This window comes from Lissotriton vulgaris, chromosome 8 (assembly GCF_964263255.1).
Source record: "Lissotriton vulgaris chromosome 8, aLisVul1.2, whole genome shotgun sequence".
NCBI lineage: Eukaryota > Metazoa > Chordata > Amphibia > Caudata > Salamandridae > Lissotriton > Lissotriton vulgaris.
Genome location: NC_141696.1, coordinates 1,397,109,955 through 1,397,127,817, shown reverse-complemented (window position 1 = coordinate 1,397,127,817; position 17,863 = coordinate 1,397,109,955). Strand labels below are relative to the sequence as shown.

Sequence of the window (17,863 nt, the reverse complement as noted above, 5' to 3'; positions counted from 1 at the left end):
TTCGGGAGATGGACGGAAGGGTCGGCGGAGCCGAGGGATCAGGCGGCCATCATGGTCGCGGGCTAGGCTCCTCCGAGGTTTATCATTTTCAAATGGATTTCTTGCTCTACCTCAGCCCAGGCTGAGGTCTCCAAATCATTCCCCAGTAGGCAATCTACAGGCAAGTTTGGTGACACTGCCACTCTCTTGTGACCAGTGACACCTCCCCAGCTGAGATTTACCACTTGTTAGACCTGGCACCTTGGCGTGAGTTTCCCTTCCACTTTTTGCTGGTGTGCCTCCGATGTTTTGCGGGTTTTCCGCTACTCAGGGCACTGCGCCACGGCCAACCTGTGCCGCAGTGCAAGTGCTCCCTACTGAAAATTGTACATGTGATTGATGTCCATGATTGGTTCATTGGATTTACTGTTAGTCCCTAGTAAAGTGCACCAGGAGTGCCAGGGCTTGTAAATGCCAATACTGCTAGTGGGCCTGCAGCGCTGGTTGCGCCACCCACAGAAGCAGCCTTAAAATGTGTCTAGGGTCTGCCATTGCAGAACCTGCTTGCAGTCTGGTACTGTCATGCTGGCTGGGCAAGTGCACCCACTTGCCAGCCCCTAAACCTTCCCTTAACTTCATATTAGTCACCCCTATGGTAGGCCCGAGGGCAGGGTGCATTGTAAGTGTAAGGTAGGACAAGCCCTGATGTGTGTGGCATGTCCTAGTAGTGAATTGCAACCCAACTCGTTTTTCACTATTGTAAGGCTACCTGCTCCCTTTAGGCCAGAATGGGCTGCTGGAATTATTACACTCTATAATCCCAGCAGGCTCAGGGAACATGGTAGAGAGTCATGTTTAGTATGCCTGAACTCAGAATAATAAAATATTTCTTTTAGTAAAGTTTATTTTAATATCCTGGGTTTGCAAATGCTACTTTTAGAAAGTTAGCGTTTGCTTGTCTAACCATTTCAGCCCGCCTCTGCTCTTGTGTGTATCTGACTGTCTGGGTGTGTGAGTGACAGGGCTGGGTGTCGACAGATGGTGAATGGCAGGATGACACCTTAGTGGGTGGTGGGAGTTTCCCCTGAACGATGCATCAGGCTGTGCTCTGCCTCCACAATGCTGGCTCCACCCTCCTGGGGAGCGACTGATGACTCAGCCTGCACCTGGACCAGGAAGGACCGAAGCTTGTCAACAAAGTGCTCAGGCTGCCCCTGTCTTCACAATGCCGGCTCCGCCCCCCTGGAGAGCGGCTGATGTGCCTGCCCTCACACTGAATGCAGAAGCAGAAGTACCCACCACAAGTGCTCAGGGACTGAGAACAGTTATGCAAAGGCCCCCCTGGCCTGTAAGAACAAAAGAAACTGGGTATAAAAGTAGGAGCCCTGCTCCTTGTAAATTAGATCCTGTTTGTGCTACAGAAGAAACTCTGCCCGAAGAGAAGGACCTGGAAGGACAAGGAGGAGTGCTGTCTCTGGCCTGTGTCTGGTGCCTTGCTGCAGAAGGAGAGGAAAGAAAAGACTACCAAGAGACTTTTGCTTTTATTGAACTTTGTGCCAAACTCTGCTGAAAGATCTCCAGGGCTTGCTGCTGAACTTGCCCCCTGACCAGCGCCCCAGGACCAGTGGGCGCTACACCCTGAAGAAAGCGACTGTGTGTGCTGCTTATCCAGGGCATCGTTATCCCCCCAAGCACCGTGACCGGGGCCCAAGGCAGCAGCAAGAGCAACGTGAGGCCCAGCCGCCGCTGGCCCGAGCACCGTGACTGCCGCTGCACCGGGAGCCCGAGAGCAACGTAAAGGAGGACCCGTCCGGTCCAAGCGCCCGAACTGACTGTGCCTCGAGCCGTCAGTCCACCTGCAAAGACGGACAGCCGCCCTGTGATAACCCCCCTCTGGTCGGCATCCTGCCCGACAGCTCAGCTGTGAGCGCACAGCTGCAACCGGCACTTTGGCTGGGTACGTCCTGCACTTGGGGACCGTACTGCCACTTGCCGCCACCACACAGCCGCCGCCTCCAGGGAGGGAGCGAACGACAAAGGAAGGACCCTGCCGCCGCCAAGCACCGCCGCCCCGGGTGACCCGTGACCTGCCCGGCTGAGAGCCGCAGCGCGCATCGACCCCGGAAAAGCAACGCGACGTGGGACAGCTCCCCTTGAAGCCGCCCGCTCCACAAGAATTTGAAAGGTACTGTGCTCTTGTCCTCACGGTGCGAGCGTCCTGCAACCCGAGCTCGCACCGCGCTATCTGCTCCCAACGCGAGCCGCCTCTGAAACCGAGGCTCGCACTGCTCCTGGTCCTCGAGGTCCACGCGGGAAGCGTGAGCTTTGGCCGGCCGGGCCCGATCTCCTCTCTGAAGCGAGCGGAGACAGTGGAACGCGCATTGAGGCGCTACAAGACACTGAACCTTGCCGAACCTAGGCAGAAGGCCCAAAAGATTGCTTATTGCTAAGGAAGAACTGTGGCAACTTGAAACTAAGTAACCTGGAACCGCTATTGAAAGTTTGATAACTGTATTTACAAGCCTGCTTGAAATCTATATAAAGAATATATATTTTTACAAATACAGTTTGGTGTCATTGTGTGGTGGGTTGGTTGTGACGGTGTAATATTGCAAATGTTTAACCCTATGTGCCCCAAAGATTAGCCTAAGACTGCTTAAGCCACACTACCTAGAGGGTAAGCAGAGGTTGTCTGGAAGGTAACCCTCAGCCCTGACGAGGAAAGGAGAGTCCCTGCTTGTCGCTAGTGCTGCACTGCGCCAACTAGAGACTCCCCCTTCCTACACCACTGCTATGGGATGATCTCTCTGCACTCCATCAATGTTCACTACCTGGTATGTGGCACCAGGTATAAGTTGCCTTGAGGGGACTAGGCTCTCAGCCACCATGGTGATGCTAGCCCCTGTGTCTCTGTAGGACTCAACGTTTGAACCATTGATGAGGGGCTCCTGTCTGTACCTGCCCAAAGTGTTGGGACAGGCTGTGAAGTTGGCAAACCCCATGCCAGTCTCACAGACAAGAGTATCTAAGTCAGGGGACCTGGTTAGGCCAGAGTCCCCAGGCACTCCCAAAGAAAATGCACCCAGATTCTTGGGGGCACTCCCACCACCTGGGGGATTACTACTAGTAGTAACAGGAGGCTGGGAAGCTTTATTTGGGGGAATGTTCTCCTTATTGTTGTTGGCCTTGGGACAACTGTTGTCACTTTTGTAATGCCCTACCTGTTTGCAGGTATGGCAATAAGGTTTCTTTTGGGTTTTGGGAGAAGTTTGGGACCCACCCTTTTTAGAGGAATTTTGGGGCCTTGTGGTTTGATCAGAAGATTTATTCCCACCCTTCTCTTGAGATTCCTTCTTTTGGTCACCACCCTGGTTCTTAGGCCTGACCCTGGTTCTGACCCATTTGTCTGCCCTCTTACCCAATTCTTGTGGAGAGGTCAGATCAGAGTCTACCAGGTGCTGGTGTAATAACTGGTTCTGACAATTACTTAAGATTTGCTCCCTCATAATTAGATTGTACAATCCTTTAAAATCAGTAACCTTACTTCCCAGTAGCCAGCCTTCAAAAGCCTTAGTGGCACAATCAACAAAGTCGGTCCAATCCTGAGACTGAGTTTTCTGGGTATCTCTGAACATCAACCTGTACTGTTCAGTGGTTAAACCAAACCCGTCAACCAGTGTATTCTTCAGGACTTGGTAATTGTTAGCATCCTCAGCTCTAGTAGTGAGGAGCTTATCTCTACCTTTGCCTTCAAAGGAGAGCCACAAGATAGCTGCCCACTGACTCTGGGGGACACACTGTACAGTGCAAGCCCTCTCCAAAGCAGTCATCCATTTGTGGATGTCATCCCCTTGCTTAAAGGGGGGCACTATCTTACTCAGGTGCCTAGTATCCCCTTGGGGGAATGCTGCCACCAGTGGGGTTTGTCCCACTCAATTCTTGCTCTCTAGCAAAGTCAAGTCTCTCTTTGGCCAGGGCAAGTTCTTCCCTTTCAATCCTCAGATTGACTTCCCTCACTTTAGCTTCATACACTCTCCTCTGAGGGGATGTCATCCCTCTGTGAGAAGAGGCCTGAGAGCCATTGGTTTGAATGGATCTGTTAGAGCCTCTGGATAGAGACCTAACTCGTCCATTCCCAATGTTAAGTTGGACCTGGTGTGTCTCCTGACTTCTACCTGTCCCTTGTCTGCCTCATCCCCTGACAACTCATCCTCATCCTCATCCTCAGCATCATCTGCCTCCTGGAGGGGATGGTCATGGTTATCAAAGGGACCCTGTAAGGTGGGCATATTCCCTTCTGGATGAGAAGGATCTGTGTTAGCAGCCCTCCTAGCATCATAAGTCTCTAAGAGACCAATCAGAAAAGGAATGGTAGGGTTTGAACCCTGTCTTAGTTTCCTGGAGGTACACCCTTGTCTCATCTCCTGGAAGCTAAGTGCAGCATATCTGGAAGGGACCTGTGGAGGGTCCACAACCACGAGAGGGGTCTCTGAAGACTCTCCGAGGTTAGACATGCTTCTAGTGTGGTGTAAGTGATGCACCTACCTACACTATTTGTTTGCCTACTGATCCCTTGCTAAGAGTTGTAGCCAAGGTGTGCGAAGCCTTGAGGAGCTACAACCGCTGGTTCAGTAGAACTCAGAGTATTCTAAGCTAAGTTATATGTACCTGAAGTACTTATGTGATCTTTCACAAGATATTCTTAGGATACGTGTGGTAAAACAACAGCAAGCTCAAATCCCAACCGCTGCTCACCAATGTGAGAAGTTGGTCTGATATATAATGTTCACTATTCTAGTGAGCACTTTGTATCAGTCCAAACAACCCTTATGGTGATTGATTGTAAGTCAACCTTATAGACCAGCTATCCTAGTAGCATGGATACGAGCAGTCTTCGGGCTAAACTCTAGAGGGCGTGTTAAGCCAGCTGTTATACCATCACATATACCCCTTGAACACCAAGTGAAAGGACACCACACAAGTGTTATGAAAATAAACAGTGTATTTATTTAGATCCCAACAGCCCTGTACTCGTTATGAGGACAGGGTACTAAGCACACAACAAAACTTTTACGAAAATACTTTAAGTTGCACAATTTACACAAATGCCCGAGGGGCACGAAAACCCATATACTATGGAAGTGGAATGCGAAATTACTAGCAGGTAAGTACTGTACTAATTGGCTTTGGAATCTCTAGGACTACGTTACTGAACCTTCAGATTACTAGTAGGAGGCCTAGGGGACTCGGGTGCAGAGTGTGCACTCTCACGTGGGATGCGGGACAAAGTCTATGGGAGCTAGTAAAGACAAAGTTAGTGTTCTCGGGCGAACCCGATAAGGTAGATCGAAAACGACAGTGGATCCTGACCCTTGGATAGTGAGATTATGCTGGGGCACCGAAATGCCGAAGTTACCTAGCCCAGGGGCTGCAGCTGCATAGGTCTCAAAAGACGTCGGGAATCCTCGTAGACGAACCAGGAGCCTGAAGAAAGAAGTTGCTGGTAGGTGACCAGTGAAGATAGTTCGAGTGATCTAAGCCTGGATCGAAGATGGATGACACCTGAAAGCAGAGGGGACCAAGTTCGTGACTACTAGCCAGTAGTCAGGTGGCACCAGGAGGGCACCGGATGGTAGTCACCTCGACTAGGTGAGTGGGCGACGCTGGGCTCTGCAGTCTCACGGACCAGGAGGCGTTGTTGGCGAACAGGATGGAGGTGCGAGCTGTCCCACGATGGATGATGCTGTCGACGTCGCTGGACCCAGGATTGGGGCAACAAGTCTTGGCAAATTCAAGCCCACGCGGTGGACCTAAAATGGCGCCTGGGGTGGACGAGGAGGGTCCGGGGTGCTCCTCTTTTGGAAGGGAGCAAGGGCCAGTCTGGAGCAACCAGACTAGCAGCAGTGATCTGGTCGGGCGTCGTTAAGAAGGCCACAAGCCAGCGGGCTAGTAGGCAAACAACGCGGTGAGCAGCAAAAAGCAGAAGGGCCCCACGCAGATCGTGGAGATGCTGGTAGGCTGGACTTCGGTGCTGGAGCTGCTCAGGGTCGGGGCTTTTCGGACCCCAAAGCACTCACCAGAGGATCCCTCGGCGGTCGTGCTGGATAGAAGTCGTGCAGTTCTGATGATGGCCGGTCCCTCGAGGTCTCGTCGCACCTACGGTTCTCAGCTTAGCTGTAGAGGTAGGTAGAGGTCAGAGGTGCCAGGGAAGCCGGGTCTCGTCGTGCTGGTCGGTCGGATTCCTGAGGAAGGACGTGCAGCAAACCGCAGAGTTCTTAGATGGTGCCTGCGGATGCAGGGTGACTACTCCTTAGCCACAAGGGAGAAATCTTGAGAAGAAGTCGAGAGTTCCTTTCGTAGAAAGTAGTTTCTTGATTCAAAGATGATCTAATTTGGAAGGGTCCCCGCTCCTGCCTTTATCCTAAAGAAAGGGGTGGGTACGCGACTAGGTTCTGCCCTAGGGGTGGGACCAGGAAGGGGGGTGGTTACACCCCTCTCCCATGCCAGACTTTCCCCAGGCCAGGGGCTGGTGTGCCCCTGGAACTGGTTCTAGCCGGCAGATGCGTAGTGAGCACCGGGGTGCCACTTGCAGTCACCTTCCTGTAAAGCCCTGCCTACCCAGGATACACAAAACCCTGTCTGGGATGGTGCTAGCACTGCCCCTGACAGGAAACCCTTTGTCCAAGCTCTCCTCGCTGGAAGGACTCCCAGCAGCAGGAGGTCAGACTCGTGTCTGTGGTGGCAGCATCCATTTTGTGGAGCTGAGACTTCAGTTAACTTTAACCGGGGTTCACAGTTACATACATGTCGTGTCCCTCTAGAAGGGTGGAATGCTAACCCCGTCGCCAGAATTGGCGAGGGGTTAGTATTCCAATTCGTATGACCCCTTACTCGACATGTTTTGATAAAGCAATACCAGAGATAGCATTTAACCGCGAGGATTATAATGCACTTAAGAGTATATGGTATGCGTTATCATGGAACAGCTATTAGGACTTGGTTCCGCAAGCTGCAAACGGGCTCAGCTCATGCCAGAGCCTCATTTCACACGATTCCAAGCACTCTGCCTGCAGGATTGTCAAGGCCTGCCATAGGAGTGACTGATAGGAATCTGTGTGTCCATTTTTAGGTTAGATATAGGTATACTATATCTAAAGCAAAGGGTGATTACACCACCTTGCCCCAGCTGTCGTGCAGCCAGTTGTGTCAGATTTAGATGGCCATCCAGGGGTGGCATAATACATGCTTCAGCCCCTGGTAGGCCCTGGGTACACCTATGCCCTGAGTTACAGGGTCTGATAAGGCGGCCCAGTACCAATTGGAAATGTACCTAAGGTACATGGAATCCATTTTAGAGAGTGAGCAGTAGGTGGGGTCCTGATTGGCAGGGTCCCAGGCCAACTAAGTCGGAAAACCAGCAAAACACCAGGCAAAAAAGTTGGGGGTAACCATAGTCGAGTATCTACCTTCCTACAACTTTCATAGATTCCCATGCGCCCACCGACCTCCCCGAGGAAAGCTCAGCCTACAACAGATATGGTGTCTAAGTACACAACAGCTACGAAAATCTGAGGCTCTGAGGTTCCTCCTGGAAGGTTCTAAGTGGTGAGGCACTTCTGATTGGCTGATGCCAAAGTTTGGTCTCCTTTATACAAAGAGGGTGGTATGCTACAAAAAGGAATGAGGCCTAGGCATTTTTCCATTGTCTTTTGTACCTACAGCTATAGTATTTTTGCTACCGAGACTCCCATTCCGACGACAGGGAATGATACAAAGCATGGGAATCTATGAAAGTTCCAATACTGGGGAACTAAAGTAAGTAACTTGTTTTCTTAGGTACACTGACCAAAATGAATATTAATGTACTTTCATGTTTATTTTTATTGAATACATAGTGAAAATACAAACAAACTAAACCACATTTGAATATATTTGCCGTGGATAGCTCTAAATCTGAAATTGAAATTTGTTGTCCAATTAAATTTTCTCAAATTTAAATTTCAGGAAATACTTTCAGGAGTGGTGGTTATCATGAGCAAAGACACTGTACAACACCAGGGAATTTCCTTAACGATGGAGGGATCTGTAAACCTTCAGCTCAGTGCTAAAAGTGTTGGTGTGTTTGAAGCCTTCTATAATTCTGTGAAGGTAAGGGCAAGATCATGTTGACTTCTGCAACTGCATGCCTGGAGACAAGACTGTAAACCTAATGTTCTTGTTTTGTTGTTCTCAGAGCTCCAGATTTTAAACAATATCGATAGGGTAACTGTTCCTGTAGTTGTTGGTCATCAGGTGAAGGTAATGAGGGGGTCTTCCTTGTTAGGAAGTTATGCCCTCAGACACACGTTCGTATGTCATTCTTCATCAACGGGCTTAGCTCCTCGTGGGGTCGGAGCTGCAATACCCCACATGCCCCACAAGAGGGTTGTTTAGCGGAGATCGTTTGATAAAAATAGCAGTGATGATGATTGCGGGTGTGTGGGATAAGTGAAGTAGTGAGTTTAAAAATACCTAGAGAGTACCAAAAAGAATTTGAATCCGGAGTCCCCTTAAGGACAAAAACGACATGTAAATTGTTGACTTGTTAAATATGAAGAATAAATAATTTCAACACCCATGTGTAGGACATGTTTCATGCCTCGGCGATCCAGGAGGGATCCATTGCATTTAATCAGGAACAAATGAGTAGTAATGCATATATCCCTACTATGAATAGGGTTGGGCGAATGAGTTTCTGTATCAAGTGAATACCAAAATGTGCTTAGTAGGGCAGACGGGCCAAGAAAAGTACCTACTAAAAGGTAAACCTACGAAGGTTTCCTATGTTGCACCTGGAAGAGAAGAAAGTATAGTAAAATGAGAATTATATGTACCCTAGGTGGTCTACAGGGAGTACATAATAACATGAAAAACATCTTGTGTAGAATCACAACATGCTAGGAGGGCTGTGCACAACTCCTCTGGTGCAGTGTCACACATCCAGAAAATTGAGGTGAGTGACTTCAATGATGGTTCATTATCATGACACAGTTGTATAACAGATACACAAGAAAAATATAAAGTGGGTGACCCCTGGTAAAGGTAGGGATATGTTCTTACCCCACGGACGATTTTGTGCACCCTGGATCATAAGCAGAAGACCTCATCTAGGCTGTGCTGAAAAATCTATGGAAGCGAGTACAAGGTAGAACTGTTAAAATATCTTATGCGGGCCGTCCGTAGAATGTGGAACGTACGGCTTGGTATCTTCGGTACTTACTTTGGTTGTCGCAGTGTGCATCATAGTCACCTACCCTTCCTTCTGCTAGCCCATAGGTGCAAATGGCCAGTTGTAAACATAGTTAAGTACACCACGGAATTTCCAGCTGTAGCCATATCGCTCCCCCTCAACGTGACCGTGAGCATGTCTCCGAGATCCTGTGAGCGGAGCTGCAGTAAACCAGACGGACTCAGAGTGACTATGGCAGCCATCTTAAAATGTGTGAAATACTGAATATGTTGGACTGCATATTCGTAAAAGTGGTAAAAAGGCCACAGTGGGCAGGCTGATGGTTCCGAAGACCTGGTGTGGTAGACTTAAAAACTAAAAGGGCACAGAAATCTACTAAGTAACAAGGTACAACAGATTTTAACTTGGGGAAAAGTTGTATAGATCTCTTTAATAATGAGGGATTATCGGTAAAGATAATTAAGGTACAGAGAAGAAGGAAGAAGGACAAATGAAAATAGGAAGATGGAGATGCTCTCCCATCACTAGGTCGGGGTTACTCCAAATAAAATCACAGGTGGTCACAAGTGTTCAAAAAGCGGGCAAAGAGAAAATGCCCTTCTTGGATTGTACGTCGTTTAGGGGAGGACAGATCAGCTGGTCCTAGGGTTCGGTTCTCTTATTGGATTCGGGAGAGGATAAATGTGCAGGTATCTAGTGAGTTTAGCGCCCTACTTTTTATCAAAGTTATTAGCTCTGTCATTCCCGGATGAGACAGAGTCCCATTATGTAGCTTGTGAAAAAGAAGTGCCATGCCGTGAGGCACAGCTATATGCAGATTATGAGGACGTACTGAGTGTAAAAGGACATGCTCATGATGTCAAGACTAATCCAAGAGTGTTTATAGAATACAAACACTCCAAGAGGAGAAGATGAAGTCCTGTGATGGTCTGGTGATTGCCTAGTGCACTCAGTCCATGGTATGTCATCATTAGGACCGTTGGGGTGGGTGTCATGATATGAAACGCCCATCGTTATCCTCTGTTGAATAGTGATTCAGCATTCCATCTATCATTGGCCACATGTATTGTCTACATGATGGTGTCTGCTGTGTGGTTCAAATCTAAAAAGTGAAATTTGGTTGGCTTTTTGCAGTGGATATTACTCCAATGTTTAGTAATCCTGGTTTTGATCATCCTAGTGGTCATCCAAACATAGCCAAGTGTGCAGGGGCAGGCAATAAGGTAGATACAGTTCTTAGTGTTGTAATTTGTGTGGCTCCTTTGTTCCAATGGGTGGGTTTCTCCCAGATCAAGTGTCTTGTTGTTTGCTCATGTGAAGGCACATACAGGACAAGACCCACACGGCTAATGACCTATTACCAGTGGTTGGCCCCACAATGTCCATTGGGCTCCTTGGGGGGAGTAGGGCATGTGTGCACAGGGAGATCTCTTAAATTGTTTGTGCGTTTATACATGAACAAGGGGTCAACAACGTCCAAGGTGCCTATTTTGAGAATAGGCCAGTATTTCTTTATGATTTTTTTTAACTTGGTTGGAATGGGGCATGACGTTCGTCGCACAGGTGAGATTATCGACAGGTTCCTTCATTATTGTTTCCAGGAGGGATTAAGGCATTCACAATGATTATTTCACCCCCTTTTATACACTTGGTTAATGATCTTGAAAGGGTAGTGGCTAGCCTGAGTGTCATATTCCTTGAGGGTGTTGCAGCTCTGCCTTAAGCAGAGAAATTGCCCCACGAGAAGGTTATCTCGTAGGGCTTTAGGGTGATGGCTGTCATAGAGCAGGAGAATGTTCCGGTCTGTCGGTTTCTTGTAGTTTGTTGTTGACCGTTTCCTGGCTTCTATTGAGATCCATAGGTCCAGGCATGGTACTGCATGTTACGACACAGTGCTGGTGAATTTAAGAAACCGGTTGAGGGTATTGATCCAAGTGCATGAATAAATCTTCGCACGTAGACATGTCCCCATGCCACCAGATAAGAATGTCACAGATTACCCTACACCATATAATGATGTTGGTCCTTTGGATTCCTATCCGTGAGATTGTGTTCTCATTCGAACACCACCATATAGAGACAGGCTAAGCTTGGCACAAATGTGCTGCCCACTGAAGAGCCCTGTATTTGGTGGTATAGTTGATCCTTAAATTTGAAAAAAGTTTTCTTTGAGAGCTATAGAAGCACATTCCACAATAAACCTGATTCTACCATGAGGGTCGTTTCCATCACTTTGAATGTGGCATCTTGTGGTATGTTAGTGTATTGTGCTTCAACATTGAATGTGATTAGAAGATTGATGTTGTCATTCGGGGTGAGGTTCTGTAGAAGATTGAGTACATCTGTGGTGTTTTTCAGATAAGTAGGTGTCTTCAGTAGGTCTGAGGAAGTAATCGCAAAACTTGCTCAGGGGCTCAAGAACAGAGTCGATGCCCAATCCAATAGACTTCCCATGTGGGTCCCCTTGTGGATCTTGAGTAATGTATAGAAATATGGGATTTTAGGTTTGAAGTTGACCAGGAAGTCAGCCTTATATTGAGATATCCATCCTTCTGTCGCTGCTGAATTGACCAAATGTTTGGTCTTCATTGTTAACCTTTCTGTCGGGTCTGTGTCAATCATACAGTAGTATCGACTGTTGGAAAGTTGACGAAGGCACTCTTCGTCGTAGGTTGTTGCATCTTGGAACACAATGGCTCCACCCTTGTCAGCATGTTTTACTATGATAGATTCCGTAATAGTACGTGTGGTGTTCTGTTCCCAATGTGATAGGTTGTTAAAAGGGATGCACAGGGGGATATTTTATTCACATCTTGGAGTACTGCTTTCTCGAAGGTGATCACTTTATTCATCAGTGTTGTAGTCTGTGTAAACCTCGAGGGGTTGCGTAGGCCTGAATCTCTGAGGGGTTAATCTTGACTGTAGGCAAATTTTGCTAAAGAATTGCTGGAGTTCAGAATGAAGTCAAAAAAGGTCCTCCTTGTAGGTAGGGACAAATCCTAGGCCTTTCTCTAGAACTCTAGTTTCCTCTCTGGTTAGGATGCAGGAGTATAAATTGACTACAAGTTCTTTAATCAAGAAGGAAAGGTGGGTGATTGCTTATTTAATTCTTATGACTTCCCCAACTGTCATTACTTTAAGTGCTGCTAAAGAGCCAGTCTTACTATTTGATGTGGAGGAACCTTCATCAGATGATGTTTTCCCCATCGGTGCCTGGAAATCGTCTCTAGTGTATGGATATATCTTTTCCCTTTCAAATCTTTTGACTTCTTTCTGAAGTTTGGTAATTTTCTGCTGTGTGAGGTAGTATTTGTGTTCATTCATCTCCTTATTGATTCTGCAAGACGGGTCTTAAACGTTGGTATGCTAATACCTGCTCTTAGTGCATTCTCTGCGACCAGTATCTTGATCATCAGTGGCTTTGTTAATGATCAACATCAGCCAGTTGCGGATGCATTTCCATGCGATCTTAGACCATTCACGTCTAAAGATGATGTTGTCTAAAAAATGTGGTGTAAGGGTCACTAGGAGGCCATTTGGGGCAATCTTGGCTTTCAGGTACTCGGTCATGATTGACCCATGTAAAGCAATTTTAACCTGTTTCTTTAGGGCAGCTAACGAGTTCCAGTCCACTGTATGACTGCTCGAAGCTGGGGGGGCCATCAAAAGTGAGGGTGTTTCAATATTTCAGCCACTATATCGTCATCAAAACTAAGTCCTAAGTTTTCTGTCATAACGAAACCCTCTGGGTTTATCGTGTGTTGTAAGGGTGTCTGTGTAGTCGAGGGTAAGATATGCAAACAATCCTAATGGAAAAGTAACAAGCATTTGCAGTGCAATAGGTTTCCCATTTACGCAAGACCTATTGCATTGCAAACGGTAGTCATCACGGACAACGGAAGGGGTGGGGAGGGGAGAAGGCACGTACAGTGGGGCGTGGGGGCGGGAAGGCACAGACAACAGGAGTGCGGGCGGGCGGGCGGTTCGGTTGGCGGGGAGAAGGCATAAACAACGGGAGGGAGGGGGAGTGGAGAAGGCAGTAGGAGAACCTAATTAAAGAAAATAGTGCTCACAGTCTAAATAACACATACCATGTGACACTCAAGTAAAGGAGCCAGTCGCCATGGGAGGTGACAAATGAAGAGGAAGCGATTCTAAGGAGGGACTAACAAGCCTATTGATAAATCAGAAGCCAGGATTTGGGACTGTACATGTTGCCCAGGTCATATTGAATCTGAAGAACATTTTCTTTTTGCTTGCCCTAGGTACGCTGCACCCCGAAAGAAATGGTTAAAACCCTTGTTTCAAAAATTACCATTCAAAACATCGATGGAAGCAATATGGGTGCTTAGGACCAACACCTCCGAACTCTTTGTAGTAAGTCTGGCAAAATATCTGGGATGGGCTTGGCTCCTAAGGCTAAAAAACAACATGCCTTAGCCCCAAGGACCAAGATGCTTCACAATCGGTCATAATCTGATTGACTATGTATTAGTTAATTGATTTATGACTTAGTTGTTTCATCTGTATCCCTTGTATTTTTGCCATATAAAGGGCCCATTGACAATGAACTTGAACTGTAATGTCTTTCTTAACTTAAATTCATCTTTTTATAAAATAGTCAGGTTCTTCATTAATTGAAATTTAATCCTGTTTTATCTATTTGTCTTAAATGTTCCTTATTTGCATACTTTTGTTAGTTGCTTAATCTTTTTATAGTTTTGTTCTTTCCTGTTTTTGCTTAAATTGAATTAGTTAAATTCTTTTGTATTTTAATGTGTCTTTTATGATTTGTTAAAAATCGAAATAAAGACTTTAAACCTGAACCTGACTAACAAGCCTATTGATAAATCAGAAGCCAGGATTTGGGACAGACAATAATGCAAGCCAATGGAAAACATGGGCGGAGAGTGGGAGGGTCTTCTATTTGCTACTCGTCTACAATTAGTCTCGCAGAGCAGCGCATGCGCACTGGATTAGGCTCAACCTAAAAAGGAAAAATAAAGAGATAGAATGTCCCACGGCTGTGGTGCCATACTAAAACATAAATCACAAAAGGAGAACATTTGCGCCTAGCTTAACCTACCTCTATATGGCGGCTTTTGAAGGAGAACACATTCTCATGGATAGGAACCCATACAGGGCCAACATTATTGTATGGCATAGGTTCGTCAATGACCACCTTATCCTGTGGCCTGGAGAAATGTCTACGTGTGAAGATTTCTGCACTTGGATCAGTACCTTCTACCCGTTTCATAAATTCACCAGCACTGTGATGAAACATGCAGTACCGTTCCTGGACCTATGGATCTCAAGAGAAGCCAGAAAACTGTCAATAACAAACTACAAGAAACTGACAGACCGGAACAGTCTCCTGCTCTATGACAGCCACCTCCCTAAAGCTTTACGTGATAACCTTCCAGTGTGGCAATTTCTCCACTTGCGGCAGAACTGCAACTCCCTTGACGAATACGACGCTCAGATTAGGGAGCCGAGTACTGACCTGACCACATGCCACTACCCTTCCAGGATCATTAACCAAGCGTATAAAAGGGCGAGAAATAATCATCGTGAATCCCTCCTAGAAACCAGAATGATGGAACCTGTCGACAATCTCACTTGTGTGATGACCTTGCGCCCTCTTCCAACCATGTTCAAAAAATCAAAAAGAAACACTCACCGATTCTCAAAACTGGCACTTTAGACGTTGTTGACCCCTTGTTCATGTATAAGCGCACGAACAATCTAAGAGAAAAGAACTGTATCTACCTTATTACCTGCCCCTACACACTTTGCTATGTAGTGGTGACCACTAGAACGATCATAACCAGGATTAATGAACATCAAAGCAATAGTCGCTGCAAAATGGCTACCACCAAAATGCCATCTCACTTTTTAGATTTGAACCACACAGCAGACACTATCATGTGGGCAATTCCTGAGGCCAGCGATAGATGGAATGCCGAATCACTGTTCGACAGAGAACAACGATGGGTGTTTCGTCTCATGACGCACACCCACGGTCTTAATGATGAAATACCCTGGACCGAGTGCACCAGGTGATTACCAGCTCATCACAGGAGATCATCTTCTCATCTTGGTGTGTTTGTATTTTATAACACTCTTGGATTAGTCTTGACATCATGAGCATGTCCTTTTATACTTGGTACATCCTCATAATCTGCATATAACTCTGCCTCATTACATGGTTCTTCTTTGTCACTAGCTACATAATGGGACTCCCGCTCATCCGGTAATAACAGAGCTAATAACTTTGCCAAAAACTAGGAAGCTAAATTCACCAGACCCCTTCGCATTTCTCCTCTCTTTAATCCAATAGGAGAACAGAACCCTAGGACCAGCTGATCTGTCCTTCCCTAAACTACGTACAATCCAAGTAGGGTATTTTCTCTTTTCCCACTTATTGAACACGTGTTGACCATCTGTGATTTTATTTGGTGCAACCCCCTACCTTACCGATCATCCCTAATTTTTAGGGAGATATATGTACGAAATTCCCCTGTGGTTAGACCTGTGGCACCTTGCTACTTATTCCTTTAGTAAATTTATGTTGCCCTTTTAGTTTGTAAATCTACCTCACCAGGTCTTTGGAACCATCCATCGGGCCACTGTGGCCCTCATATCCCATTTAAGAAGAATATGCAGCCTGACACATTCACTATTTTGCACATTTTAAGAAGGCCGCCACAGTCACAGTGAATCCATCTGGCTTACCGCAGCCCGCTCACGTGACCTCTGAGACTTGCTTACCGTCACGTTGAGGGGGCACGGCTACCACTACAGTGGGAGATTTCGTGTTGTACTTAGCTATGTTTGCAACCGGCCACATTCACGTACGGGCTAGCAGAAGGAAGCTTAGGTAACTATGATGCACACCGCGACAGCCGAAGTAAGTACAGCAGATGCTGAGCTGGACATTCCACTTCCTACCAAACACCAGCATAAGTTATTTTAACAGTTCTGCCTTGTCTCGCTTCCATAGATTTTTCGACGCAGTCTAAATGCGTTTTCTGATCATGACCCAGGGTGTACAAAACAATCATCCTTACTGTAGGGTAAGAACATATCCCTCCCTGTTTTTCGGGAGTGTCTCTGTGTCTGTTATACTACCATGTTGTAATAATGAACGATCATTAAACTCACTCACCTCAATTATTGTAATTGTTTGACACTATGCACCAGAGGAGTTGTGCATTGTACTCCTAGCATGTCATGATTCTATACAAGATGTTTTTGTTATTATCTACTTCTTGTGGGCAACCCAGGGTACGTATAATTCTCCTTTTACTATAATTTCTTCTCTTCCAGGTGGAACATTAGATACCGTTGTATGGTTACCTTTTAGCAGGTACGTTTCTTAGTCTGTCTGCCCTTCTAGTCACATTTTGGTAATCACTTGATACAAAAACGAATTCACCCAACCCAATTCAGGGCAGGGATATTTATTACTACTCTTTTAATCCTGATGGAACGCCATGGATCCTTCCTGGACCGCTGAGGCATGAAATAAATTGACCTACACGACCTTCACATAGTGTTGGATTGTTTTTTCTTCATAATTAAGAATTAAGCAATCAACACATAGTTTTTATCCTTACCAAGGGGACCCCGGACTAAAATTACTTTTGATGCACCCTAGGTATTTTTAAACTCACTACTTCACTTATCCCACACTCCTCATCAAACCTATTTTTATCAAACAATCTCCGATAAAGAGCCCACTCGCAGGGCCGGTGGGGTATTGCAGCGCCGACCCCAAAAGGAGCTATGCCTGATGATGAAGCATGGCACATCTAACGGGAGTGTGTAGGCACTACTTTCTAATAAAGAAGTCTCCCTGATTACCTCCAACTGGTGACATACAACTAGAGGAACAGTTACCTTATCGTTCTGGTCTATAATTGATCTTGGGAGCAAGGGATGTGGACCTTTTTATTCGCTCCCTGTCCTCCCTCTTTTTGTGATTTATGCTCCAGATTTTAAAGCCAGAGACCTAATAATTATTAAATGTAATGATCATTACAGCTTGTACCTTGGCTGATAATAGGCACTGTGCCTCTCTAAAGAAAAGTAAGGGTGTGTTGAAAATTTCACTTTTTAGTGTGGAACTCTTTACCTAGTGTTCCCTTCCGTTGGAGAATTCTGCCCGTGTTAGAATGCTAGAATGAATGGCCGTATGAATGGTTAGAACCTATATAGCAATATAGGAAGTAGTCGCTATAGTGCATACCCAGGGATTTCCCTTTGACCTAGAAAATTTAAGACTGCCTCAGGACAGTCTTCACAATTTTCCTGCCTATTCAGCAGATTCTTATATATGTTAGTGTTAGTCAAAAAAATACAAACTTGAACTATAACAAGGAAACTGATTTACGTAACAGTGTATAGTGTTCTGTTATATGGAATTTATAGAGCACGCTTGCACCAAAAAGGTTTCTTGGCACTAAAGTAATAAGAGGGTCTGCTGACACAAAAATTAGCCATAAGCTTGTCTAAACAGCCACGTTTGTAAAAGTTTCCTGAACCTTGCATAGTTGGCTGCAGATCTAATGTCAAGGGGGAGAATGTTCCATGTGTGGGGAGCCATCACGAGAACCTGTCCCCAACCAACCTTTTCCTTTTACATCTTGGGAC

At 46.3% G+C, this 17,863-nt stretch overlaps 1 protein-coding gene across 2 annotated transcripts in view; it reads left to right on the top strand.

The window, feature by feature from the left end:
• Nucleotides 1–17,863, top strand: part of VPS26C (VPS26 endosomal protein sorting factor C) — a 289,096-nt gene that overhangs the window by 45,528 nt on the left and 225,705 nt on the right. For both annotated transcript variants that reach the window (XM_086935407.1, XM_086935408.1), the window contains exon 2: nt 7,984–8,127. In XM_086935407.1, the coding sequence (XP_086791533.1) occupies nt 7,984–8,127 (144 nt within the window). The remainder of the gene's footprint in view (nt 1–7,983; nt 8,128–17,863) is intronic.